The sequence below is a fragment of the Lissotriton helveticus genome, chromosome 5_1 (genome assembly GCF_964261635.1).
Source record: "Lissotriton helveticus chromosome 5_1, aLisHel1.1, whole genome shotgun sequence".
Lineage (NCBI taxonomy): Eukaryota > Metazoa > Chordata > Amphibia > Caudata > Salamandridae > Lissotriton > Lissotriton helveticus.
The window spans coordinates 1,225,332,870-1,225,360,057 of NC_136065.1; the positions used below are offsets into that span (position 1 = coordinate 1,225,332,870).

The following is a 27,188-nucleotide window of genomic DNA, read 5'->3' on the forward strand; positions in this document are numbered from 1 at the left end:
ATAGCCATGGCATGGTTAGTAGTGACACTGTCAGCATTGGTAACTGGATAGGTTTTTCCAGTCACATATTGCTCTGGGGAAACCAGTGTATCTCTCACCATAGTGCCCCTGGCACCTGTATCCGTCAGGGCTTCTATCCTGGTCCCCTTCACTAAGGGATATTGTAAAGTATTTTTTAGATTAGGAGGGCAGACAGCCAAAGTGGCTAACCCTCCCTCCCCTACAGAGACTAGAACAGCCATAGTGTGAACCCTGATTTGCTCTGGCACACTGTTGATCCCATCTGGAGATTTGCCACACCAGTAGTAACCGGATAGGGACTAGGGACATTCTTCTTGTGACAGCCAGCATCCCCAGCATCCCCAGTAGGGTTTACAACCTTCTTACAGTCACTACACCAGGCCTTTAAGGGATCATAGTTTTCCCTCTTATATCCACCAGTGTACTATGTAGACTTGTGATAATCTACCCTCCTGATCAGGTTTTTGGGGGACTTCAGAAGACTCTTGGTTTTTATCTTTGGGGGGATCACCCTCTTTCCCCTGGGGACGTTTTGTAACCCCTTTCTTTTGGTCACCGATGTAGAAGGTTTGGTCACCCTTGTCTTGACCCAGTGGTCCGCCTTCTTTCTCAATTCTTGGGGAGAAATTGGACCTAGGTCTACCAGATACTGATGCAACATTTCATTTGCCCGACGGGAGCCAGTGGTTTCTGACTTGAAAGTGAAATGAAATGAAAGTGAGACTTGTAAAGCGCAAAACAATCACCCAAGGGTGTCAAGGCGCTTGCTCAACAGAAACAGGATAGGCTAGGAGGTTCGAATGCACCTTACAGACTAAACAGCCACGTCTTCAGCGCTTTTCTGAAAGCTAATAAGTGCGTTTCTTGTTTCAGCTTGATTGGGAGAGAATTCCATAACCTGGTTACGCCCACCACAAAGCTTCTAAAGCGCCCCCCCCCCCCCAAGAGCATTTTTTCAACCTGGGGATGATCAGATCATGGGCAGAGGATGAACAAAGATAATGGGATGGAATGTAAGGTAGCAAATTCCGCTTAAAATAGCAGGGTCCTGTGTGGCCTTAAAGACAATACAAAGAGCCTTAAATTAAATGTATCTCTTTATCGGCAGCCAATGTAAATCCTTAAGCACCTTTGATACAGATTTATGTCTAGGGATGTTCAGCAAAAGCCGAGCTGCAGCATTTTGCACTACCTGCATTTTTGACAAACATTTTTTCCGAAGATTGATAAAAAGCCCAAAGCAGTAGTCAGCTCTTGACAGAACAAGTGCAGAAACCACTAATTTGCATAGCTCCTCTGGAATAAATGGGAGGATCTTTCTCAAGAGCTTTAGTGTGTAGAAGGAGAAGGAGGTGATCTGATTCACGTGGTTTTCAAACGACAGTTAAGAATCAAGTATGACTCCCAAGTTCTTTACCTTGATCACTGCCATAGGGAGTGGTCCAAACTCCGAGGGCCAGAGATTGGGAGACCAAAAGTTGGTGTGAGCACCAAATAGTAAGACCTCCGTCTTACTAGAGTTAAGTTTTAGACAGTTAGCGGCCATTCACTCCCCAACCTGATGAGGCAGGAATGAAACTGTGTCATAGTGTCAGTGGGGGAACCGGACACTGAGACAATGATCTGTGTGTCATCGGCATAAGAAATGGCCGAAAAACCTATTCGTTTTAGGTAGCATTTGTAACTATTTGACCTCATTGTTGCCTGATTAACTGACATGAAAAATTTGATTTGGAAGTCATGCATGGGTACACTCCAAAACAGATTGTCTTTGCCGATGGAAAACCAAGTTGACTTCTCTAAAGGTTTTGGCCGTTGTTTGGTGTAATTTTCTCTTATTTTTCCTTTCAGATATTTTTGACAGATTCTCAGTTGCCTCAGCTCAAACCACCAGAACTTTCCTTCTGGGGACCGCTGAGATAGTGAACATAGTAAAAGGATGGGGACCAAGAGTGTTGCCAGTATCGCAACTTTGCTGTATCTTTTAAACTTAACTAGCTTCAAAATTGTAAAGGTCACACATATTTTAAAAACAAATGGAAAGGGGCAGCAAAAAACTTTCGTCCTTACTCAATGGATAGACTGCCGCCACTTGGCAGCCATCCCCATACCCTACTTTTAGCTCCCTCTCATCTACTTCAAACTCCAGAGCCCACAATCACATTCCATCTCCACAGGGCTTCTTTACATTCCACTCAGCCTCCGCTTCCCCCTGCCCACACATTTGCACCATCTCTGGCAGTCCTCAATCCTGCCCCAGAGACCTAGAAATCCAAGTGACGTAAGAAATGCATTTGGTGAGGAAATTATTTGTTTTAGCTTAGCTGGAAAGAGGGTATTTATTTTGCTAACCTTTTGCTGACTAAGGGCCTTTTTATGAGTTTGGCAGTGCAGGAGTGGGACCGTGCCGATCCTGCACGCCAAACCTGTCTGCGCACAGGTTACAAATGTTTTCGCCTCTGGCAAGTGGTTTATTGTGTATTTTCCACCGTTCAGTAGGAACTGCACATTATGGGCAACATAAACGTAGGATGGTGGCAGACTGATTCCACGCACCTCCGCAGTATATGTTGTCCCTTGGAACAACCAGCTCGCAGTGCCGTTATCCCCCAAATCTAGACAGGGGGTGAACAGTTCTGGCTATCATTGAACATGACAATCTGTTCCCTCAGGAACCGTGGTGACAGACTTCCAACTTTTCTCTCTTTCGCTCAGTGAAATGTACACAGAGCACAAAGAGTGCCTTTTCAATATTTGTTGAACCGTACTGATTTTTGCATAGAATATATGGGCTGCAATGTTTAATAGACAGAAGCAGACAGCAGTTATACTGAATGCCAGAACAGTGAACAAAATAAATAGCTTGACCATTTTGTTGAAATAACTTATCTATGCATACATATACAACAGTACAACAATGTAGCACACTCCTACATTCCAAAACCCTAAACTACGTTTCTAGGGTGCAGAATAGAATATTTTTTTCAGGAAGCCCTCTACTGCATGATCTAACCCCATTACCTGATGGGTAAGAGTGTAAGACCCTGTCTTGGTCGCAAACTGGACACCCTCACAGAGATGTCGGTCAGCTGCTAGGTGAAAGCTTCAGCCTGCAGGGACCCCTCGAAGTCAGCAGAAGTGTCTCCTCTAAAAATGTCATGAAACAAAAGGTTACATTAAAAATGGTATCCTAGCCTCGGGCTGAGATTGTGATCGGTCTGCCATTGTTTGTATTTCACAGATAGCTGCGCCGCCACATGGACGTAATAATAAACACATTTGTGCTATGCAGTGAGGTCCATGTCCCTAATGTCAAGGCAGGGGATAGTGTGCTCACAAAGTGTTTGGTGTCAGCAAGGCCATTGTTTCCAAGAAACGAGTCCAAGCGCCATGAACACAAATGTGTGCCAAAGGTTGATGTGGCAAAGAGAAGGCAACCTTAAGAAAGGACCGTGTGCATGTAGAAATGGTTCTAATTCCTACGGGCCTGACTCGGGCACATGACAGGTTCTTTGGTGGTCCCACGGCGGTGCCTATAAAAAAGGGGAAACAACCATTACAATGCATTCATTACAATGCACTACATTTACAACACAGTCATTACAACTCAACTGCCTTTACATTGCATGCCATTACAACTCAGCCATTACAACGCATGTCACTACAACGCATGACATTACAACACATCTCACTACAACACATGTCATTACAACTCATTATAAGGTAAGTAATGGGAAATTTTTGACCCTACACTATCCAACACTTACCCTACTGTTGCACTCACTGGAGTGGGAGTAGTACATTTCACCCCTACACTATCCAACACTTACCCTACTGTTGCACTCACTGGAGTGGGAATAGTAATTTTTACCCGTACACTATCCAACACTTACCCTAATGTTGACCTAAAAGTATTATGCAATGTAATGGTATGCGATGTGATGGCATGCGTTGTAAATTCATGCGTTGTTAATGTAGTTTCTAAAAATGCGTTGTGATGGCATGCGTTGTAAAATCATGCGTTGTAATGGACGTTGCAATGTAAAAACCGTCTTGTAAAGGCCTGTGTTGGAAATGTTTGCATTGTAACGTGTCCTAGTCATAAAAAATGCACTACAATGAGAATGATAAAGCAAGTTCCTGCAGTGCATGGACTGTCAAGTCCATGCCCTTCAGAAACTGGGGTTGCATGTGACGGGGCACACCATTTGCCCCCCCTGCATGCATCCCCTGGCGTAGAGGCAACTTACTGGGCCCCCTTTGTTTCCTCTCCACCAAAGTTTTCATGGCAAAGAGAAAACTTATACGCAAGAAGGGTATGGAGTTCCTCTGAGTCCAATTGAAAGAGCAGGGAGATACTAAAGGTGGGGGTAAGCCAAGAGTATACCCACACTGAAGAGAGAAGAAGGGGAATTCCCCTTGTCGGAACTAGGGCTCTCACACACCTAGCAAGTAGGTGTCATTCTTCATCATATGAGCCTGCCCCTCGTAAGGTTGGCGCTGCAATACCTGATGGGCACCCAGGAAGTGGCTCTTTGATAGGGATCTTTTGTTCCTGCCATCAGGTGCAGTGGGGGTGAGGGGCCTAGTGTGTGTAGATGTGGGAGGGAAGTGAATTAAAACAGGTCAGTTAGTCCAAACAGTTATTTATTCACAAGGTAAACTGCCTGATTAAAAGTATAGAGAGTGGCAGTGAACTAGAGGCAATGTATTTAGCTGTGTGTGCCCTACTCTCGGTTGGTCAACATGTTTCGTGCCATGAGTGTCAGGAGGATCTGGGCACTTCTTCAGGACCAGAGTGAATGCTATCTACACAACATGGTAAGGGAAAAACTACGTACCACGTTCACAGGTCAATAACCTGTAGTAAAAAGAAAGAAAGGAAACTGTTCAAAGAGAAATGCAACCTCTGTACATGACACATATCTCGTAGACCTGTTCTTAAGGTGCCGAATAGGCACGTGTGCTAGGTGAAGAATATCGTCACTCCCCACCGTGTGATGGGTGAGACTAAGATTTAAAAGGTTAGGTAAGGACTCTCATGCACAAAAGATAACATGTTAAAACCAAGGATATAAACATCCAAATAGAGCAGTAAAATGATGGCCAAGACAGGAACCAAAGCTCACCTCTACTGTTGTCTAGTGGTCACTGCAACAGTATCCGGCGGTCAAAAATGGACACCAAATTGGGTCCTATGAGAGTGAAAGGAAAAGAAACTGAATACAGCAGAAACCTCAATATTTCACAGACCAGAGCACAGATAGGCGGCCGGACCCTTCAGTGAGTGAAAAACAAATGCCGAGAGCAAGACATCCAAAAGGTATTGGCATTTTTCCTCAGGCCAACCATAATCCTGTGTAAGCCAAATGTACATGGGCACTACCACTGTGTAGCATAAACGTTGGTGGGAGTATTGGTGCAAGAACCTAGCATTAATGCCCACCAACTAGTCACGCCAACAGACGAATGGGCCGGTACACAAAAGTGAAAAGTGCGGGAGTTAATGAACACGGGGTGGGGGGGACGGGCTGGAATGCCGAAAGTAACCTGGTACCTAAAAAAAAAAACGCAAAGCCGACTCACCTCCGCTACAGTCCAAGACATTCTCTGGGTCCAAGTGTGGAAACAACAAGTAACTACTCACCAGCATCCAAGAACGCTCCGTCTGCGACCTACCCTGCCGCCGGAAACAGGGATGGTACACAGTGCCGCAAAACCAGCACAGATGTAGAAACCGGTCGCGATCAACGTGGGTGGGGTCGGGTGAAGATACATAGTCTTGCGAGGTTTGGGTGCATGAATGTGCTCAGTGTTGGAACAGTAGTTAATGTCGCGGCCATCCTTTGCAAATGCTGCCATATAAAGACAGGCCAAACTTGGAGCAAAGGTGCTGCCCATTGAAGTACCCTGGCTTTGATGATATAGTTGTTTCTTAAATTCAAAGAAATTCTCAGTCAAAGCCAGGGTAGTGTACTCTATAATGAAAGATACAGGAGTCGGTGAGGACCACTCCAAGGCATTCAGTGCAGCCTCCACAACTGGCAAGGTTGCTCGCTGTGGAATGTTGGTATATAGAGCCTCCATGTCAAGTGTGACAAGGAGGTCAATTGCATCAGTGTTTTGTGTCTCTTCAATGATTCTCAGGATATCAGGGGTGTCTCTCACAAACAATGGAGTCTCTCCCACTATTGGATGTAGGAAGTGGTCACAGAATTTGGAGAGTGGCTCAAGTAGTGAACCTATACCTGACACTATTGGACGGCCAGGAACCAGGGTAATGCCCTTATGTATTTTTGGTAGGGGATAGAAGTATGGTATCCTCGGTTCCTTGGTAATTAGAAAGTATGCTTCCTTATGACTGACATCTCAAGATGGCTCCGAAATTAACTACTGTTCCAACACTGAGCGCATTCATGCACCAGAACCTCGCAAGACTATATGTCTTCATGCAACCCCGCTCACGTTGATCGCGACCGGTTACTACATCTGTGCTGGATTTGCGGCACTGTGTATCATCCTGGTTTCCAGCGGCAGGGTAGGTCGTAGACGGAGCGTTCGTGGGTGCTGGTGAGTAGTTTCTCGTTGTTTCCACACTTGGACACAGAGGATGTCTGGGACTGTAGCGGAGGTGAGTCGGCATTGCAGGGTTTTTTGAGGTACCATGTTATTTCAACCTCCCCCCTTGTGGTCATTAACCCCAGCGCTTTTCACTTTTTTGTACCAGCCCATACGGCTGTTGGCCTGACTCATTTGTGGGCATTAATGCCAGGTTCTTGCGCCAACACTCCTAGTCAGGATTCAAATTGCAGAAGGAACACTCAAAACAACTGTACAAATCACAGCCTACAAAGCCAGACCTGTGGAAATCAACGCTGAGATCTCTGATAATAAGGACTATTTAATCGAGCAAAAAATAACGAAGCTCCAAAAGGACATGCAGAAATTCGAAAAAAATAAGTGTACCCATATGACTATACATCAGCTAAAATGAGCTACTCATCCGATGACAACTCAGACAGGAGAGGCTCAACTGATAGCGACTCTAGTACAGGCAGTTGGGGAAGTCACAATTCAAGGAGGACTCAACACCTTAATCAGTACTACAACGTACCGTCGTACCAGGGCCCTCCAATCTATCAGGGTCCCCCACCTCCTTTCTGGCAGTTTCCTCCATACCAACATGGCCCGCCATATTTCTTCCACAATAGCAACCCCCTTTTTTAGACAGAGGTTGGGGCAGAGGAAGAGGGTGCAACAGAAGAGGATCTCAGAAACAGGTCCAATGGCAAGATCAACCAGCCAACAGCATGGAAACTCGGAGCAAAACACGAGGCAAGAGGAACTATTAGTTAACTTCTCACACCGAAATCTCACTGAACCAGAGAAAACAGTGTTAGAGATGGGCTTAGGCTTTGTCCCCACACCCAGGGTGGACAGGTTCAGAGACAACTGTGAGGTGCAAAATCTGTTCCAAAATATACGACTAAAATCTTACTTTCAAGACAGACCCTTGAATAAACAAGATGACTCAGGGTTAAGAAACCCCTCCTCTTTTACACCCAACAACAGTATGGTCCCTATAGAGGTCCTAGCCTTTGAGAAAGCAGTACTTCAGGAACTGGCCTTACCCCATAGTCAGACCCTGTTTCACAACCATTCTAATGTAGAGCTGAAAGCAGCGACTAATCTCTCAGAAGACTCGACTATTACAATCAAACAGACGGTTAAAGCCGGGGCCACTGTAGTCCAGTCCACTGCAGACTACGATGCAGAGTGAAATCGTCAACTTTCCAATGAGAGATACTGTACCTCCATCACAGTTGATCCCACCGCACTCCTGACCACCATCATCTCTACACTGGTGTACGAGGCTGAGTCCAATGGCTGGATCAGCCATGGGGTCGTGGCTTGATAGCTGAACATGGTGGTCGCAAGAGCCTGTAGCTCCCCACTGGCCCGTATTTATCCTGCTCACCCTGGCGGCAGACGGGGTCCCAGGACTCACTCGGGGCGAGCCCTGGCTGTGAGCAATGCGGTAGGGCAATTATATCTGGATCCCTGGGGTGCCGACCAGCGGAGGTGCGTGGCTGTGGATGGGGTCGTACCCCACATGGAATGTACAGGGCCTTATGGGAGCACTTCAAGGCTCTATAATTCAGGACAGGGCAAGTGCCAACTGAAGCCTGGTGGCAGTGAGAAAGAGAAGACAGCCACAACACTTGATCTGGAACAGATGGAGTCAGAGTGCAGAATTGCCTTGGTAGTTGAGCTGGTGACTGGGAATGTAGCAGGGCATGGGGAAGCCACAGGTGAAACAAGGGGGTGCAACTCTGGACCCTGAAGACTCTGCAATGGAACCCGGGTGTTAGAAATGGGATTTCTGGTTGGCTAAGGCTTGTGCCAAAGCCAGGCAGAAACTACTACTCTAGTTAGGGCAAGGGAGTTACACGCCAAGATAACCCCTGCTCACCCCCTTGGCAACGTGACACGAGCAGTAAGGCTTATCCCGGAGACAATGTGTGAAGCGGTTGCGCAGCACACACGCACAGCAGCAACACACTAGGTACACCACAAAAAGGAACTCCACACAAGGTTATATAAAAAAATAGCCTTTGTATTACCATAAACACATTAGATCATAATCACACAGGTACACTGTGCCAACTGGCAGTGGGCAGTATTTACAGGGGATTATAGACACAGGACAGGGCCACATGGGCCACCGTCAGAATTAGCACTTAGTAGAAATAGCACTTAGTAGAAATAGCACTTCTAGAACATGGAATAATTGTAGCACAAAATAACAATTGTAGGACACTACCAGTAACCACTGGTAAAAGGTAGATACACCCTACACAATACCAATCACCTTAGGCATAGATCACGCAGGGAAACATAAACTCACTAGCATAAATTATACTAGGCAAAACAACCTCCTAATCATGTAAGCACATTTAGAGGTATCACAGGCATAAAAGCATGGCACATTACGCACAAATCACATTAGCAAGAGCCATGTAATTACCAACATAACCACATTAAGCAATTATCATTATAAACACAGTAGGCAATCACCTTGCGCCAAAATCACATAGGATACTGACCCCAGGCCAACTGGCCTTCCACAGGGGCTCAAACGCCCTTTGTCCAACAGTGTCAGGGCAGGCTGCGCAGGCAGCCACAAGAAGAGTACGCAAGAGGTTAGGGCCTAAACAGGGCAGCTGCCCACTACTTGCTGGGCAGCTGTAAAGTTACCAAGATGTGCACAGCCTAAACGTTGCAGCTGCCCACTAATTGCTGGGCAGATGGGGAACTGCGCATGGGCACCAGAGTGCCTCCCGGCTCTCCTCTGGGTCTCCCAAGGAAACAACAGTGCCCCCAAAACAACGTGGGAGCCTCGCAGGCTCTAATTCTCAAAATGCTCAATACGTGGGAGCCTCGTGGGCTCTGAACCCAACAATGCCCCTGGGAGCCTCGTGGGATCCAAATACAACAAATGCTCCCCACATTGGAGCCACAGGGCTCGGTAATTAAATAATGCGGCCAAACAACATTGGAGCCACGTGGCCTCTAAATTACCTAATGCCACCACAATGTTGGAGCCTCTCTTGCTCTGACTACAACAATGCCCGTTGGAGCCTCGTGGGCTCCAGATACAGCTATGCCGCGAACACAACGGTGGAGCACCTAGGCTCTGAATTCAAAATGCCCCAATTACCGTTGGAGCGGCCCGCTGCCTTCCGGGGCCGCTCAACAAGCCAGGCTGCTCCCACTAAGAAGCCCTCACTCACCTTCTTCTGCTCGCAACACAAGGAGGCTCCGACGTACCGGCCAGCTTCCTCTTGCTACAGCGGTGTTGCGGGGCTCTCCTCGCACTACAGGAGCCCCGCCAGCGCTGGCAGCTCTTCTCTTCCCCCCGGATGCACTCCAGGGCTCTTGACCGGCGCGCCTCTCTCGGTGGGGCCACAGGAGAGCGGGGTGGGCTCCCGTCCGCTTCCTGGTTCTTCTCCCCGAGGCCGCGCTGGGATTGGGCGGCCTCCCCAGCTTCCGGGCGGCCCGCCCCCAACCAGGAAAGGGCGCCTGATAGCAGCCCGGAGTGAGTCCTGTAACGTGGCTCGGACCGCGGCGGTGATGCGGGCAATACGGGGTAGGCTCCCGTTTTAAGGATACCCCTAGTGGGTGGGCACCCGCTAGGGGTATAAACCTGGCACCAAGGTCCCTGGCGGGGTGGGCACCCGCTAGGTATATAAAATCAAGCAAATGAGCGGGGTGGGCACCCACTCCGAAATCGAAGGACAGGGGATCCCCACGCCGGGGAAACCCTCAGAAAGGGGATAGCCGCTCCAGCGGCGCAACATGCTATTTTTAAAGGGGAGGCCAGCGTTTCCCAGGTGCTGGCAGGCCAAAAACCGTCCCAAAGTCCAAAAATGAAATGAAGAAGGCGGGGGCACAGGCTGGGCCCAGGGGCCAGCTCACAGGGCCCTCCACCAGGGAGGCTGTCCCCAGTGGCGGTTCCTCCTGGCGCACAGCAGCAGCAGGCCCCCCTCCCAGGTTAGGAACAGTGAAAAACATTTTACAAGGGGTCACAGCCCCTTTTTATTCACATTTTTCCTTTGTCTTAGGCTGCACGGCAGGGGGAGAACCAGACGCAGCTGGTTCTGGAGCACTTTGTTGTGCTCAGCCCTTCTCCCCATTCACAGGACAGGCTAGGGACATCAGTCGCACCACAGGGGGCGGAGCCAGCATTGTGTAGTCAAGGCCCAGCCCTATTCAAGTCCCAGGTATACTCCTCCCTCCCCTCAACATGCAGATCTCTCCATTCACCACCGGGGCAGACCCATCCTGACTCCTGGAGCCAGGCACACCAGCCAGCTCCAGCCAATCACAAGCCAGACAGTCAATTCACATTTACTACACAGACATGCCAACTTCTAGAAGTGGCACTTCCACACCAGACACATTAAATCTGCGCACACCATCGTGCAGCATTTAATCTCACGAGTTCGCACATACCAAACTCGCCCCTGCACTCCCACACATCAGGAACTACCATGGACACACACATTCACCATGCATTCCTATGGGAGGCAGGCCAATCTCACAATATGCACTCAGGGTGCTCACGCGCTTTACACTGGGACACAGTGTTCAAGTTCGCAGAAGCCAAAAACAACCAACACCAAGTCAAATTTAAAAGCAAAAAGTTTAGGAGTGAACCTGCCAAAAGGGCCAAGTCCAACACCGGGAAACAGGACACCGCGGAACAGCTACCTGGGACCCTGATGCAGAAGCAAACGGATCAAATACTGAAGGCTATCCCTGACACAAGAGCGGCCCTGCAGCAGGACATTGTGCATGCGGCAACGGGGCTGGGTCTCCTCCGGGTTGACCACGCAAAATTGACTGATAGGGGGAAGCAGACAGAAACGACGTTGGAAGTCATGGAACCAGCTCAAAGGAAACTGGAGTCACAGATGGGGGATGCTATGATCCGGTTACAGGTCCTGGAACGGAGAGCTGAGGACGCAGAAGGCTGCATCGCAGGAACAATATAAGGGTGGTGGGGTTCCGGAGGGAGGGGGAGGGGCCAGTATGGTGGACTATCTGAAACATTGGCTGAAAACTGAGGTGGCACCGGAGGGCCTATCTCCTTTCTACACCTTGGAGAGAGCGCATCGGGTACCGGCTCGCCCGTTGGTGCCCGGAAGGCCCCCTCGGTTGTTGGTGGTGCGACTACTCCATTACAAAGGCAGGGACCTATTGCTGCACAGGGCCCGATCGTCAGGTCCTTACAAGGTGGACAATGGCAATGTTGCGCTGTTCCCGGAATACACCTTCGAAGTGCAGCGACCTCGTGCTTCTTTCCTGGCAGTCAAGAAGGCTTTGCGGGATGAAGAACTGCAGTATTCGTTGATGTTCCTCGCGCGCCTGTGAATAGTTTTGGACGGCACAACACATTTCAGTGACAGCCCGGAGGAGGTGTGGGCTTGGCTGGAGTCCTATCGAGCGGGCATGGGGGAAGCGGGGAGAAACACGAGACCGCATGCTGAGGAACCACGCCCTCGTCGATCACGGCGTATCAGGTGGCGCTGCCATGCCGTAAGAGGACCCACTGTGACCCAAACGGAGACTGAGAGGTCAGCGGCGCGGAAGGCTGTGTCCGAAATTTCCCAGGAAAGGCTTTCTCAATCGGTGGTGGACACTTAGGGGCCCATTATGATCGCGGACGGACTTGAGTCCATCCGCGATCACCGAGGAGGAGGGAACCTCCGCATGGGCATGCGGAGTTCCCTCCTGTCCAATTAGGATGTGACCACCACCCTGGCGGTCACATCCTCTATTTGTAACATTGCGGCGGGTGCGGCTTCAAGCTGCACCCGCCGCAATGTTACAAATGCATACATTGCATTTGTATGCAGAAACAAACAAATGCAGGGGGGTACCATAGGTACACCCCATGTGCACCCCCCACCCCCCCTTCACCCAGGTGGCCCGCTACGGGCCCCCGAGGTGAAGATCCGCATGCTTTTCCTCGGCGGAGAAGCCGCCGCAGAAAAGCATGTTTTCTCAGCCATCCTAATATGTCTGGCGGTGTCTGAGAGACACCGCCACCACATCTCTCGATCATCCCTGCCCTTTCTCGGGAGACCTGGAGAGGGATTTAGAGGCCCTGCAGGCGTGGCTCACGGATAGGCTGAACGATCTAGCCCCTGTGATGGCCCCCCGATCAACATCGAAACGGGTTTCTGCCCCCTGGTTCACTGAAGCACTGTCGGCCTCTCGAAGGCAGTGCAAGGTGACTGAAAGGGCTTGGCGCTCTCAGTATGATTCAGCGGCCAGGCTTGTCTATAGGACTGCGGTTAAGGCCTACCATCGGGACATCCTTCTGGAGAAAAAAGGTGACTTTGCAAGGAGGATAGAGGCTGCCTCTAATTCCTGCAAGGAGATTTTTACGATCGTCAGGGAATTCACGGCCCCTCGAACTAATTCGACCCAGGCCGCTCCGTCTGACTCTTGGGTTTCTGCTCTCACCACTTTTTTTACCACCAAGATCAAACTGATCCAGGATTCTTTTCCCTTGAGGGTAGTTGAAGTACCTTCGAGTCTCGAAGATGGGTCAGGTCCGTGGGCCCTTTCGGGTTCAGTCTTGGCAGATTTCCCGCCTATTTCAGTTCCTTCGTCACTGGCACTTATGGCCAATCTTAAATCTGGGTCGCCTCTTGACCCATGTCCGGCCAAATTCCTGGCGAAAATGGCCGACGCTATAAACCCGTTGGCGAATCCACTCTTGAACCTCTCCTTGAGTCGGGGGGTGGTCCCGCACGCTTGGAAACAGGCGATGGTCATTCCCCTTCTTAAGAAGCCTGGTCTAGACCCGAAGGCCTTGGTCAACAACAGGCCAATCTCTCTCCTCCCTGCGCTGGCTAAGATCTTGGAGAAGCATGTTCATATCGTGCTTTCTAATTCTCTGGAATCTCACGATCTGCTGCACCCCACTCAATCTGGCTTCCGCCCCAATCTAAGCACCGAGACGGCGCTTTTGGAGGTGTCTGTGGCCATTAAGGAGGCGCTGGATTCGGGGGGCAAAGCTATGCTCGTAATGCTGGACTTGTAGGCGGCCTTTGATACCGTCCCCCATGAGGGTCTCCTCATCAGACTCCATGAGATCGGTCTGAGGGGGACGGTGCTTAGCTGGTTTAGATCATTCCTGGCCGGCCGCCGACAAACGGTTTGGGCCTCACCAAGCTCCGCCGTGATGCCGCCTTTGGGAGTCGGAGTTCCGCAGGGTTCTGAGTTGAGCCCGACTCTTTTCAACATCTTTATGACCCCTCTGGCGGCATTGGCGGAGTCTTATGGGGCCCAGATCGTATCTTATGCCGACGATACCCAGCTTCTCTTTACGTGCAGGAAAGGAGAAGATTTCGATGGAGAGAGTATCCGTGAGTGCCTTGGGGCTGTTTTTAAATGGTTCCAGCTTAACAGCCTCAAGTGCAACTCAGATAAATCTGAGGTACTCTTCTTCGGCTGCCCATACGACCCAGATTGGCAGGAATGGTGGCCTCTTAATATGTTTCCTCCAGCGCACTCGTCCCAGCTAGCTAAGAATCTGGGGATCAAGATGGATAATGGTCTGACGTTAAGATCTCAGATCCTTGGTCTTACGGGAACTTGTTTTGGCCTCCTCAGGATGCTTCGCAAGTTTCTTCCTTTGCTCTCAGAAGAGCATAGGAAGATGACGGTGCAGGCCTTAATTGGCTCAAGATTGGACTACTCCAACGTCCTGTATCTTGGCCTGCCGGATTATCTTCTGCAACGCCTGCAGGTGGTCCAGAACTCGGCCGCGCGAGCTATTTTTGGCCTGTATAGGCGTGCCAGAGTTTCGGGACTCCTGCAGTCGCTCCATTGGCTGCCTATCCGGAAGCGGATAGTTTTCAAGGCCTTGACCTTGGCCCACAAGGCTCTCCATGCCTCAGGGGCTAAATATCTTCAAAGGAGGCTTGCCTTCTACCATCCGACCCGATCTTTGAGATCTGAATCATTGTTCCTTGCGGTGGTCCCTCGAGTAAAAAGGGCCCGTATTGGGGGCCGCTCTTTCGGGCTGTTGGCGTCACAGATTTGGAACACGTTGCCTTTGACACTATGCAGCACCTCTAATTTGCTGACTTTTAGGAAGGGCCTCAAAACGTGGCTTTTCGCACAGTAGTTTGCTTCTTTTGCGTGTTGCTGATCCACTTTGCTGTATTGTGTTGTGTTACTCTGCTATTGGTTTTTAATAAAAGCGTCGGGACACTCTATGGAGTAGCCGTGCGCTATAAAAGACAAAACTAACATAACATAACATAACATATTAGGCCTTTTCCGCCGCGGTTGTAAGCCAACCGCGGCGGAAAAGCGGCAGACTGAAACCAGGACCCACCAGCCATCCTAATGTGGCGGTGGGTCTTTGCTGGGTCCGCAGAGGATTTTCCGCATCCTCCGGGCCGGCGGTGGCTTCTGCCGGCCTGGAGAATGCGGAAAATCCTCCATCGTAATCAGCCCCTTAGTTGGAGAAGGGCTCAGAAGGAACTGACTCTGACAGAGCTGGAACAGGAAGTCCTGCTACGCCGCATGTTACACCTGGGACAGCAGATGAGATTGTTGATGCTTAATGCTATCAGAGTGTGTTTAGTAATTATCTGAGTGGGACTAAGGACTGTTGGGGCTTTGCTTCATGTTATAAGGTTTTACAATTGTTGAACAGAAGCAATGGAGGCTGGCAGGCCCTGGGGGTATTTATCCTTTTGTAATGTGGTGGCTCTCACTGAGATGCGGGCCCCTGAGAGTTGAGGGTCGTGAAAGTAATGGGGGCACGGTGCAGGAAAGCAAAGGTGTAGTAAGTCGGGCCTTCTAGGCACTTGGCCGCCTTCCCTACTTTTTTGCGTTTGCGGGTCCTCAGTAGATAGTGAAGGACGAAGGTCGGGTTTTGTAGTTTGGATGGCAACTAGTGTTTTAGCGCCTGTTCTGAGGGGGGGCCGGGGGGTTGCAAGGTGGGGATGTTGGGGGGGATTGGTTGGGGTTGTTGGGACCCCCAGTGTGTCCAAAAGGGGAGAGCAGTTATGTACAGGAACTCAAATGCGATATGGGGACGTTACCTGAAGTAAAATGCATAGCATGGAATGTACGGGGGTTACCCATAATGCAGAGGCACCATAGGGTGTACGCTTATTCTGTGTGTAGAGGGGCACTAATTGGGTTACTCCAAGAAACACATATTAAGCGCACTGAAGGCTTGGCATTACTATGTAGATGGAGGGGGCAACAATTCTACACAACATACTCAGCTTTTGCCAGGGGGGCGTTGATATGGGTTAGGGCAGAGGTCCCATTCCAGATGACCAGTCACACCCTCCTCTGCCTGACGCGCACGTACATAGACTTTCCAAAATCAGAAGTGACTGGCAAGACATGTGGGGGCTCATTGATGCAATGCGTGCGCATCACCCGTGGGAGCGGGATTATTCCTTCTTTTCTGCGCTGCACGAATTACACGCGCAGTTGAATGCGATATTATGCTCCCCAGATATACATGCTACGGTGGGCCACAGTGAGTACCTTGGGAGAACACTCTCTGATCATAACCCGTTATTGTTGAGGATACAATGGGCCCAAGAGAAGCCAGCGATTCCGGCCTAGAGGTTTCGACCAGAGGGACTGGAAGACCAGGTCTTCCGCGAAGAGGTAGGGGCCAGAATTTCGCAATATTTTCTTGAAAATGAGGGCACGGTGTCGACGACGGCACTGGAATGGGATGCATTTAAAGTGGTGGTAAGGGGCTTATGTATCACTAAACTGGTGGGAGTGTGGAAGACACTAGTGCGTGACATAGACGAGGCAGAGCAATGCCTGCAGACGGCTGAGAGGGCCCGCCCTGAGAACCCAGACGCGCAGGAGGAAGTTTTGAATGCCAGAGAGGCAGTGGCGGTACAACTGGAGAGGTTGCGTTGTTTTGATCACAAGAGATATTTGGCGCGCGCACACGCGGAACGAGAGAAAGCGAGCACGCTGCTTGCCTGGTTGGCTAACCCTATCCCCGAGGCACTCCCATACTGAACTTGGCCTCCTCGACGAGGACTCTGGTGCATACCAAACAAGGGATTAATGGACTGTTTTTTGACTATTATCATGAGTTGTACCGAAGTAACTTACGGGTTGCCCGGGTTGACATTGGGAATTTCCTGGCCGCCGTCGAGCTGCCTCGATTAGAAAAGACACAAGCAGATCTGCTTGGACAAGAGATTACGCTAGGGGAAATTAGGAGTGCGGTTAAACAGATGGCACGTAACAAAACGCCAGGGACTGACAGGCTGCCTATAGAATTTTATTCGGCCTATATCAATATCATGGCCCCTAAGCTGTTGGTGGTTTTTAAGGAGGCAAGGGAGGTTGGAGTATTACCGGCTTCCACTCAAGAGGTGGTCATTATTCCGTTGCTGACACCTGGGAAGGACTCCACTGATAAAACAGCTTATTACCCCTATCCATGCCCACACCTGATTATAAAATTCTGAGTCTGATCCTTGCGACTTGACTCCTTCCATACATGGTGCAATTGGTCCACCGAGATCAAGCGGGCTTTATACCTACCAGGAATACGGCCACCAATGTGCGCCGTTTACTTCGTATATTGGGGGAGGAGCGATGCGAGGCTACTTCTGCGGCCGTCCTATCGGTAGATATTGAAAAGGCATTCGATAGCCTTGAATGGCCATATCTGTTTCAAGTTATGCGGATGTTTGGCCTAAGGGAGGCTTTCAAGTGATGGACCAAAATAATTTCCTACTGCTATCTGGTAGGGCAAGGAACGCGACAGGGGTGCCCGCTTTCTCCTTTGTTGTTCGCATTGGCTATTGAGCCATTAGGGGCATATGTTAGATTGGAGTGGACTTATGTCTGGCTGGGTCTGCGTGTGACTGTGCAATATATCACACTGTATGCTGATGATTTGCTTATGATTTTAGCTAACACAAAGGAGGTTTTGGATGGAGCGACGATGCTGCTTCGCGAATTTGGCAGGGTCTCAGGGCTTGTGGTGAATTGGGTGAAGACTTGCCTTTTACCGGTGACTCCATTGGATACTGGCCACGCCCATGTCAAGGGCATTTGGTGGGAGTCACGATGTTTGCCTTATCTCGGAACTAACATTTATCGCTCGCCTGAGGACCTTCTAGAAGGGAACATAGGCAGAGCTGTGGGAGGACTTGGGGGTAGCTTAACATTTTGGAGTACATTGCCGCTTTCTGTGGCAGGTCGGGTGGCCCTGTTAAAAATTGTGGCGCTCGCCCGGTTGTATGTATTTTTTTAGGACGCTGACGATCTGGGTACCCGGGATCTACTTTTAGACAGCTCCGTTCAATGATCAGGGGTTTCTGTTGGGCAATGGTAGACGGCGGGTAGCACCGGACACCATGATGCGCCCGAGGGTTGAGGAGGGGTTGGCAGTGCTGGATTTTAAGTTCTATTCGGCAGCCCAACCACTGTGGCTTACCCAAGCAGTGGCGGTGGAGATTAGGGCCCCTGATGGCCCAGAGGGACGATGGATACCCCATCATGTACTGTCCTTCATTGTGCTCCAGCAGCGATTGCGACTCGGGATGCTTTACAACGAGGAGCGGACACTGAGGCTATGCTGGAATCTGAGCCAACCCAGGGCTGAAATCATTCGGCCATATGCCCCGGAGATACCACTAGGCATGTGTACAGCTCTCCCGCACGGGCGGGATTGTACCGCGTTGGTTGAGTGGGAGGCGTTGGGAGTACAGGTAGTGGGGGATTTACATGAGGATGGTGCCCTGCTGCCCTTCCAAGACCTGCAGGATAGGTGTGGACTCCCTTGCAGAGATTATTTATTGCATTCTGGTCTGGTTACTGCAGTACAGCGATATTGGAGAGAGGGCCTTGCGGAACCACTGACAGCCATGGCTTGTCAGTATGTAGTGATGGCAGCGGGGCCTTTCGAGGCAGTCACATGCCTATATAGACGCGTGGTGGGGGAAGATATGGAGTCGCTGAGGGAACTGCAACGGAAATGGGAGGCGGACCTAGGCAAGGAGATCCCCGAGAAGACATGGGCTCAAATAGTCAGGAGAGCATGGAAAAGTACTAGGAACACTAGATTCCAGCTGATTCACTTTTTTATATTGCACAGGGCATATCTTACCCCCGCTAAGATTAACAAGTATGTTAAAATAGATACTGCCCAGTGCCCGCACTGTCATTTAGAGGGGGCGGAGTTTTGTCACATGATGTGTGGCTGTCCGCAACTGGGTACATACTGGGAGGAGGTAACTGACATGCTCTGTGAAATCACGGAATGACGGATTGAGCCTGACATGGGTACTTGTTTCCGCACACTCCCAAACTGAAGGTAACAAGTACGTTTTTAGATCTGGGATTACTGTTAGCTAAAAGGGATATAACAGCACACTGGAAGTCAAAGGAAGGGCCTAGTGTTACGAGATGGAAGGCAGAACTAGTTAAATGGGCGTCAAGCGAAAGTACAGTTAGACTTCAACAAGCCAAGCGGACTAATGCGATAAGGGACTGGAGTCCGCAAGGGCATCGGAGGCCTTAGTTATGGCGCTCCAAGCATCAGAGGTAGATTTAGACGAAGACTCGCTCCTAGATAAACAGACGGGGCAGCCTTGATATATAAGGGTGGTAGGGACTCCCCTGGAACAGGCATGCTGTGCAGTCATCGCAATGGAGTGATTAGAAGTGACGATGTATTGTGATAATATTACCAAGCAAAGTACTGCTGAGGGAAAAGTTGTTCTAGATTGCACAGATAAATGGGGGTTGGACACACCGATGGAGGAGGGTGGTGTGGGCGGAGGGTGCGAGAGGTGTCAGATTATTCTAAATGATATACCCCAATTCTCATGGAAAGGGCACGCCTCGAAGAATAGAGCGGGATGGGCCCCTGTCCGACTGCTGCACTTTGCAAGGGGGAAGGACTAACGGGGGCTAGCTGAATGATCGTTAGCATATGACTCCATGCACAGGAAGATGGAGGGCGGTGAATCTCCTGACTAGAGGGGTCGTTGCTGTGAGGGGTATTGTATATGAGTAAAACAGAAATATTTGTTTGTTGCTGTGCACGAAAATCAATAAAAACATGTTTTTAAAAAAATGGCTGGATCAGTCACAAGGAAGCAGACTTTCTAATTACCAAGGAACCGAGGATACCATACTTCTATACCCTACCAAAAATACATAAGGGCATTACCCCTCTTCCTGGCCGCCTAGTAGTCTCAGGTATAGGCTCACTTACTTGAGCCACTCTCCAAATTCTGTGACCACTTCCTACAGCCAATAGTGAGAGAGACTCCATCGTTTGTGAGAGACACCACTTATATCCTGAGAATCATTGAAGAGACGCAAAACACTGATGCAATTGACCTCCTCATCACACTTGACGTGGAGGCTCTATATACCAACATTGCACAGAGAGCGACCTTGTCAGTTGTGGAGGCTGCACTAAATGCCTTGGAGTGGTCCTCACCAACTCCTGTATCTTTCATCATGGAGTGTGCTACCCTGGCTTTGACTGAGAATTTCTTTGAATTTAAGAAACTATATCATCAAAGTCAGGGTACTTCAATGGGCAACACATTTGCTCCAAGTTTGGCCTGTCTTTATATGGCGGCATTTGAAAAGGATGTCATCAATAACATCAATAACCCATATCTCGATAATTTGAAGTTATAAAAACGCTTCATAGATGACATCCTCATCTTTTGGCAAGGGACCCGTTCTACCTGTGAAGAATTTGTGGGGTGGGTCAACAACCAGAATGACTTTCTTAGATTTACCCACACTATTTCAGAAACTGCTGTCCCGTTCCTTGACTTGAACATCACACTGGCTGAGGGTTCGCTTAGCACCACTCTGTATAGAAAGCCCACTGACTGCAACAGCCTGCTTTTATACAATAGCCACCACCCAAGGGCACTTAGAGATAACTTACCCTTTGGCCAGTTTTTGCGTATCAGATATAACTGTAAGATGGTCGCTGACTATAATAATGAAGCCTGTTCTTTGGTATCCAATCTCAAGGCTAGGGGTTACTCGGAAAGAAAAGTAAGGGACTCTATTAAAAGAGCTAGGAATAACCCAAGAGAGACTATCCTTGAGGTACACCAAAAACCAACGACAGATACACTGACGTGTGCCACATCGTTCACCCCTGATTCAGCCAGACTCAAGAAAATCATCCTAAAACACTGGGGCATACTAGGAACAGGTTACCTATGCATACCTAGGCCTAGGTTTGCATACAAAAGGACACGAAACCTGAAGGACATTCGGATACACACGAGGCCTTAACAAATTGCACACAACACACAGAGGACTTTGTGGGGACTCCCAGCAGTGACAGGACACTACCCCTGCGGTTCCTGTGCAGTGTGTAAACTCACTTTTGCGACCAAAGAGATATCTTTCTCGGCTAACTTTAAATGGACACTAAAGAAACACACTAATTGCAACATTAACCAGTGCATATACATGATTACCTGCCCATGCAGCTTGAAATACATAGGGATGAGCATGCGATCAGTCAAGACCCGGATAACCGAGCACAAGAGTAACATTCGTTGCCAAAGGGTTACCACTAGACTGTATACACACTTCAAGGATGCCAATCACCCCCCTGATTCACTGCGATGGGTTGTTTTAGAGACACACACACAGATATCCAAGTCATCTTTGTTTAGAATCGAGCAGAGATGGGTCCACAGACTTTTGACCCATAGTGATGGGCTAATAGATGACATTCCTTGGGGTTCACTCATCTAGTACGTATTCAATATGGAGGGTATTGTTTTACACTTTGTATGTAGGTTGGCACCAGGTAATGATAGTCCACAACCAAGACGTCTGTACTTTATGGACATAGTGCACCTACTGTATCTCAATCCTACTTTCTCCTTTTTTGAGCTTCATCCAGTATCCCCCAAACAAGTGCAATGCACTCTGGCACATTACGTAGAGACAGATTCTTGCCTAGCACACTAGTCGTAATGTAGACCTTCCCAGAGAGCGCTTTGTACCTACTCCCCACATGCATACACGCCAACACTTACTCCAGAACGCAAGAAGTGGCACTACAAAACGTAGCACGTAACAACCTACAGTGCCTACTGGTCAAAGGGAATCTGCTTTACCCAGGAGTCACGCGCATGTGTGTAGACTTTAGTAGAATGGGGTTCTTGACCATCCCAAGATGGCTGCACCAACCCCTCCAGATGAGATCGAGATCTCCTCTGTGTGACTCAAGCATCACGAGATCACACATATATCCAGCCCCTGTTCCTACAGAATCGCACGATTTTAGCAGCTACTCGATCTATGCAGCGACTAAGCTATTGACACTGCATTAGCATGCCATACGTGATCAAACTATAGATATTTTTTTTAAAACACATCTTGTGGCAGTTGTGCATTAGATGCAGCTTCACTATTATTGCATGACTTTTTCAGCTTTTTGCACACTACCTATCTTGGAGTACCCATCACCTATTCACTATCGACCTATGGGTGATCAGACTATCTAGAATAGACGGTGCTTTGACATCTCAAGATGGCCGCACATTAACTACTGTTCCAACACTGAGTGCATTCATGCACCCAAACATTGTGATACTATGTATCTTCAGGTGACCCCGCCCACGTTGATCGCGACCAGTTGCTACATCTGTGCTGGATTTGCGGCACTCTGTACCATCCCGGTTTCCGGCGACAGGGTAGGTCGCAGACGGATCGTTCTTGGATGCTGGTGAGTAGTTACTCGTTGTTTTCACACTTGGACACAGAGTCTACATCTTGGACTGTAGCGGAGGTGATTCGGCATTGCGGGTTTTTTGAGGTACCAGGTTACATTCGGCACTTCCCCTCCTCGTGGTCATTAACCCCCGCGCTTTTCACTTTTGTGTACCGGCCAATACGGCTGTTGGTGTGACTCGTTGGTGGGCATTAATGCCAGGTTCTTGCGCCAATACTCCCACCAATGTTTATGCTACACAGTGGTAGCGCCCATGTACATTTGGCTTACACAGGATTAAGGTTGGCCTGAGGGGAAAGGCCAATACCTTTTGGACCTCTTGCTCTTGGCATTTGTTGATCACTCACTGAAGGGTCCGGCCACCCATCCGTGCTTTGGTCTATGTAATATTGAGATTTCTACTGTATTCAGTTTCTTTTCTTTTCACTGTCATAGGACCCACATTGGTGTCCATTTTTGACCACCAGATACTGTTGCAGTCACCACTAGACAACAGTAGAGGTGAGCTTTGGTTCCTGTCATGGCTGGGATTTTACCACTCTATTTGGATGTTTCCATCCTTAGTTTTAACATGTTATCTTTTGTGCATGAGAGTCCTTACGTAATCTTTTAAATCTGAGTCTCACCCTTCTTTTAAATCTGAGTCTCACCCTTCACACAGTGTGGAGCTTGCGAGTGTGACGATATTCTTCACCCAGCACACATGCCTATTCGGCACCTTAAGAACAGGTCTACGAGATACATGTTATGTTCAGTGGTTGCATTTCTCTTTGAACACAATTTCCTTTCTTTCTTTTTACTACAGGTTATTGACCTGTAAACATAGTATGTCGTTTTTCACTTACCACTTTGTGTAGATAGCGTTCACTCTGGTCCTGAAGAAGTGCCCAGATCCTCCTGACACTCATGGCATGAAACATGTTGACCAACCGAGAGTTTGGCACACACAGTTAGATACATTGCCTCTAGTTCACTGCCACTCTCTATACTTGTAATCAGGCAGTTTACCTTGTGAATAGATAACTGTTAGGACTAACTGACCTGTTTTAACTCACTTCCCTCCCACATCTACACACACACTAGGCCCCTCACCCCCACTGCACCCGACGGCAGGAACAAAAGATCCCAGCCAACGAGCCCCGTACTGGGTGCCCGTCAGGTATTGCAGCGCCGACCTGACGAGGGGAAGGCTCATATGATGAAGCATTACACCTAGCTTGCTAGGTGTGTGAGAGCCCTAGTTCCGACAAGGGGAATTCCCCTTCCGCTCTCTACAGTGTGGGTTTACACTTGGCTTACCCCCACCTTTAGTATCGCCCTGCTCTTTCACTTGGACTCAGAGGAACTCCATACCCTTCTTGCGTATAGTTTTGTTGGGGCTCGTATGTTGGACCTCTTTAAACTTGTCCGTTGTCCCTCTCTTTGGAATCATAGAGAAACTTGTAATATTCATGGCAGGCTCACGCCCCCCCCCCCAAGCATATTGTGGCCTAAAGACTGCAGCAACACTGCCAGGGATCATGAATCCCTGGCAGCAGCAGCGGTCCCATGGTGGTCCGACTGCTGTACTTCTTATAGGGCGGTCGAACCACCGGTTCAGCAGTAGCCACACTGCCACCGTGCATTTGGCTATCCAAACTCATATTAAGGCCCTTATTGTTTTTGTGGACATTACCCTGTGTTCGTCTTGTGGTGAGATAATTTCTTGTCTCTTTTTCAGTTCAGGCAGGATGCATTGGTAAACATCTGTGAGCAATGGCTGGAACTGAACCTCGTCCCTAATCTTGGATCTCAGATCTACCTACGACAGTTGCCACAAGAGCTCCTGCAGAAGACACTAAAATCTCCAAGGTCATACACTCTATCATTTTACTTCTCAATACAGGACACTGCATTACTCATCCTGTATTATCAATTGTGCAGTCAGTGTGTTGTGAATGATTCAGGCTTCAATCTTTCACATGCCCTGGCCATAGCAGCACAATACCTGGGTTCCATTACTTTGCTTACTTTGTAAATTTCTTATTCAAGATTCATTCAATGAGTTGATCAGTACATAGTAGAGCATTATTTCAGCTCCATTTTCTTCAGGTGGCCGGTACATGGCAGTACATTTTCCACACTGGGAAGTTCATAAATATTCCAAAAACCCTAGAATATCTTCAACTGCAGCCTGGACAATGGAACAAGCTTTTCAAAAAAGAAATCTCTTTCTCTGAACTTTTGTTTTTTAGAAATCAGTTCTAAGAACAATTACAATTATATGATAAAATAACATATATTTTTACAATTAATGTTATAAAAATACTAGGAGTAACCCTCAGAAATGAATGCAGACACTGAGAGCCTCACTGGTTATGTGCTTGCTTTATTTTCTGCCACCCAGTGCTTTATCATCAAAACACACATTGCTAAGGCCTTCTGCACTGAGAACTTCACTAACAAAGTACAGTTGCTAAAGACCTAAGAAGAATGCATGGACAGCTGCTGGCTCTGAGGTGGTTCTGAAACCTCTGGAAAATGTTCCTGCTCTCTTTTGCCGATTTCCACCCAATCTGCAAGAAGGGCCAAGGAAAGGGAAAACACGTTATGCAGTTTATTAAAAAATCAGCTATTTAACTGGTCCATCTAATCTGTGTCCCTCCAGGCCTCTTGAGAGATAAATGGAAACTTCTACGACGTCTGTTCAATCAAAGGTGCATTTGAACTAACCGCCATACATGCATTAAATCCTAATGATCCAATTTTAAATACACCTGTGGCGAAACTTCTGATGCAGGCTGAAAAGAAATGAATGGTATAAACAATGGGTCCTATTTACGAGAAACTAATGCAGCGCGTTGCCGCAAGTCATTTTGCTGCGCTGCGTTAGTTTCGAAGCACAGGGTTGCAACATATTTACAACAATTTGTCACCTCTCTGTGCTTTTCCCTGCGCTGGCGCACAAACTGCTGCCATGCGCAGGCACCCTTGCACCATGGTGCAAAGATGCCTGCGTCATGAGAGATAGTTTTTATGCAGGAAGGGGCACCTTCCTGCACAAAAACAATCAATTGAGGTGATTTCCTCTTCCAATGCGTGCTGTAGAATGCAGCACACATTGAAAGAGGAAAAAAACAAGGAGAAATGTTTTCATTTCTCCTCGTTGTGCCTCGCTACGCCACCCATGGGGGTGGGGGGTAGCATTCTGAGACATTTCCAGGTTTACGATTGCTGGTAAGTCTGGTAATACATCAGTGGACATGGGTGTTGCATGCGAACACCCTCAGCAACTCCCATGTTACGTCCCTAACACACAAAGTGTTGCGTGAAAAGGGGCTATATTTACAACCACACATAACGCCACACTAGGTGGCTTTACTTGTGCTTGTAAATATCACGCAGCAAGTTACGCCACTGGTGCGTCACACAAAGTGATGCACTGGCGGTGCAAGGCCTTGTAAATAAACCCCAATGTATTTAGAATATTGGCAGGATTGTAATCCCCAGCTATTGGATGGGAAGATATTTGTGGTACTACCTTAGTTTATGAAAATCATGGAGGATGCATGTTTTTATTTTTTTTAATTCATTCAATTATGCACTGGCACTTTCCACCTGTATTTTTAATGTGTGTATATACAATAGGCAATGTTTTAAGTAACTAGGTTTAAATAAAAGATTGATGATCTGCTTATATCTTCAGGTTTAGTCCCTGTAGGCGTTTCACACGTAGAAATACCAAATAAGTTCACTGATGATATGAACAGAGGTGCTACCAAGCTAAACATTCAAACACCTGCTCTCTACATTTGGACTCAAAGAAGCAATGATGGAGGATTTATTTGAATAGGAGCGACAGCTTAGTCGTTACCTTGCTTGGAAAATTTGATGTGCTTGTTCAATATTTAGAGAACAAACAGATTAGCAAAATGTATTGAGTTTTATACTATACATTTTAATAGAATGCATATATAATGAGTTAAAACACACATTTCACAGACTCTACACTCCTTGCCTTGACCGTGAACAGAAGGCACACGTGGCACAAACATGAACATTTTAAAAATGAAAGGAGCTAAGTAATTATTAATACAAATGTAAGCATAAAAAGGGTAAAACAATTTGGATCCAAAACAACGTAGTAGCCCCTTCAAAGTCTGTGGTGTTAAAGTTGGAGCGAACATGTCTGTAGATCTAGAGTTCATACAGTACAGTCTGAGGGCCCTTGAGAGGAAGGGCATCTTGCCTGTTAAAAAGTATTTATGAGATGTCCTTTCTTGGGACTGAACTAACGGTCCTCCTGATTATATTGATCTGAGTATTGCGTTCAAACCACAGGACTGGTTTTCACCAGGACTGGAGTTCAGGATCCTAGGGATAAAGAGGGAACTAATGTGAGAGATTACTAATGAAAACCACCAGCGGGGGAACCCTTGGGTCGGATTTTGGGGGGGGGGCTCAGGGCTCCAGTCGGAAGAGGAAATTTGGTTTAGAACCGGACACCTAATGTATCGGGCACATCTATTTGTAAGAAATGCTCATGTCTCTCTTACTGAAAGGAATCTTGAAATAATTCAGAAGATATACTGAATAGTGAAACAGGACATGATTAGCCCCTTTGTGGAAAAGGCTTTTCTTCGGCTATATATGGGTGCCTGAAAACCGAAGAGCACATGGTTTGATTTACCTTGTGTTGCTCCCTGTTTAGGCAGGGCTGGAGACTTCCTGGGAGACTTTGCTGTTTGTGAGGCCTTCAGCATTGGCTTAATGTCAAGGGCTAGAGATAGACACCAATCTATGGACCTGGTAACTGTGGTTGGCTATGACTTAGAGTAGACTGCAGAGTACTGAGTCCTCGAGT

The 27,188-nt window shown here is 48.3% G+C and overlaps 1 protein-coding gene across 2 annotated transcripts in view; it reads left to right on the forward strand.

The window, feature by feature from the left end:
* BTBD16 (BTB domain containing 16) overlaps positions 1-27,188 on the forward strand; it is a 957,777-nt gene that overhangs the window by 622,277 nt on the left and 308,312 nt on the right. For both annotated transcript variants that reach the window (XM_078641204.1, XM_078641205.1), the window contains exon 11: positions 24,066-24,196. In XM_078641204.1, coding sequence (XP_078497330.1) covers positions 24,066-24,196 — 131 coding nt within the window. The remainder of the gene's footprint in view (positions 1-24,065; positions 24,197-27,188) is intronic.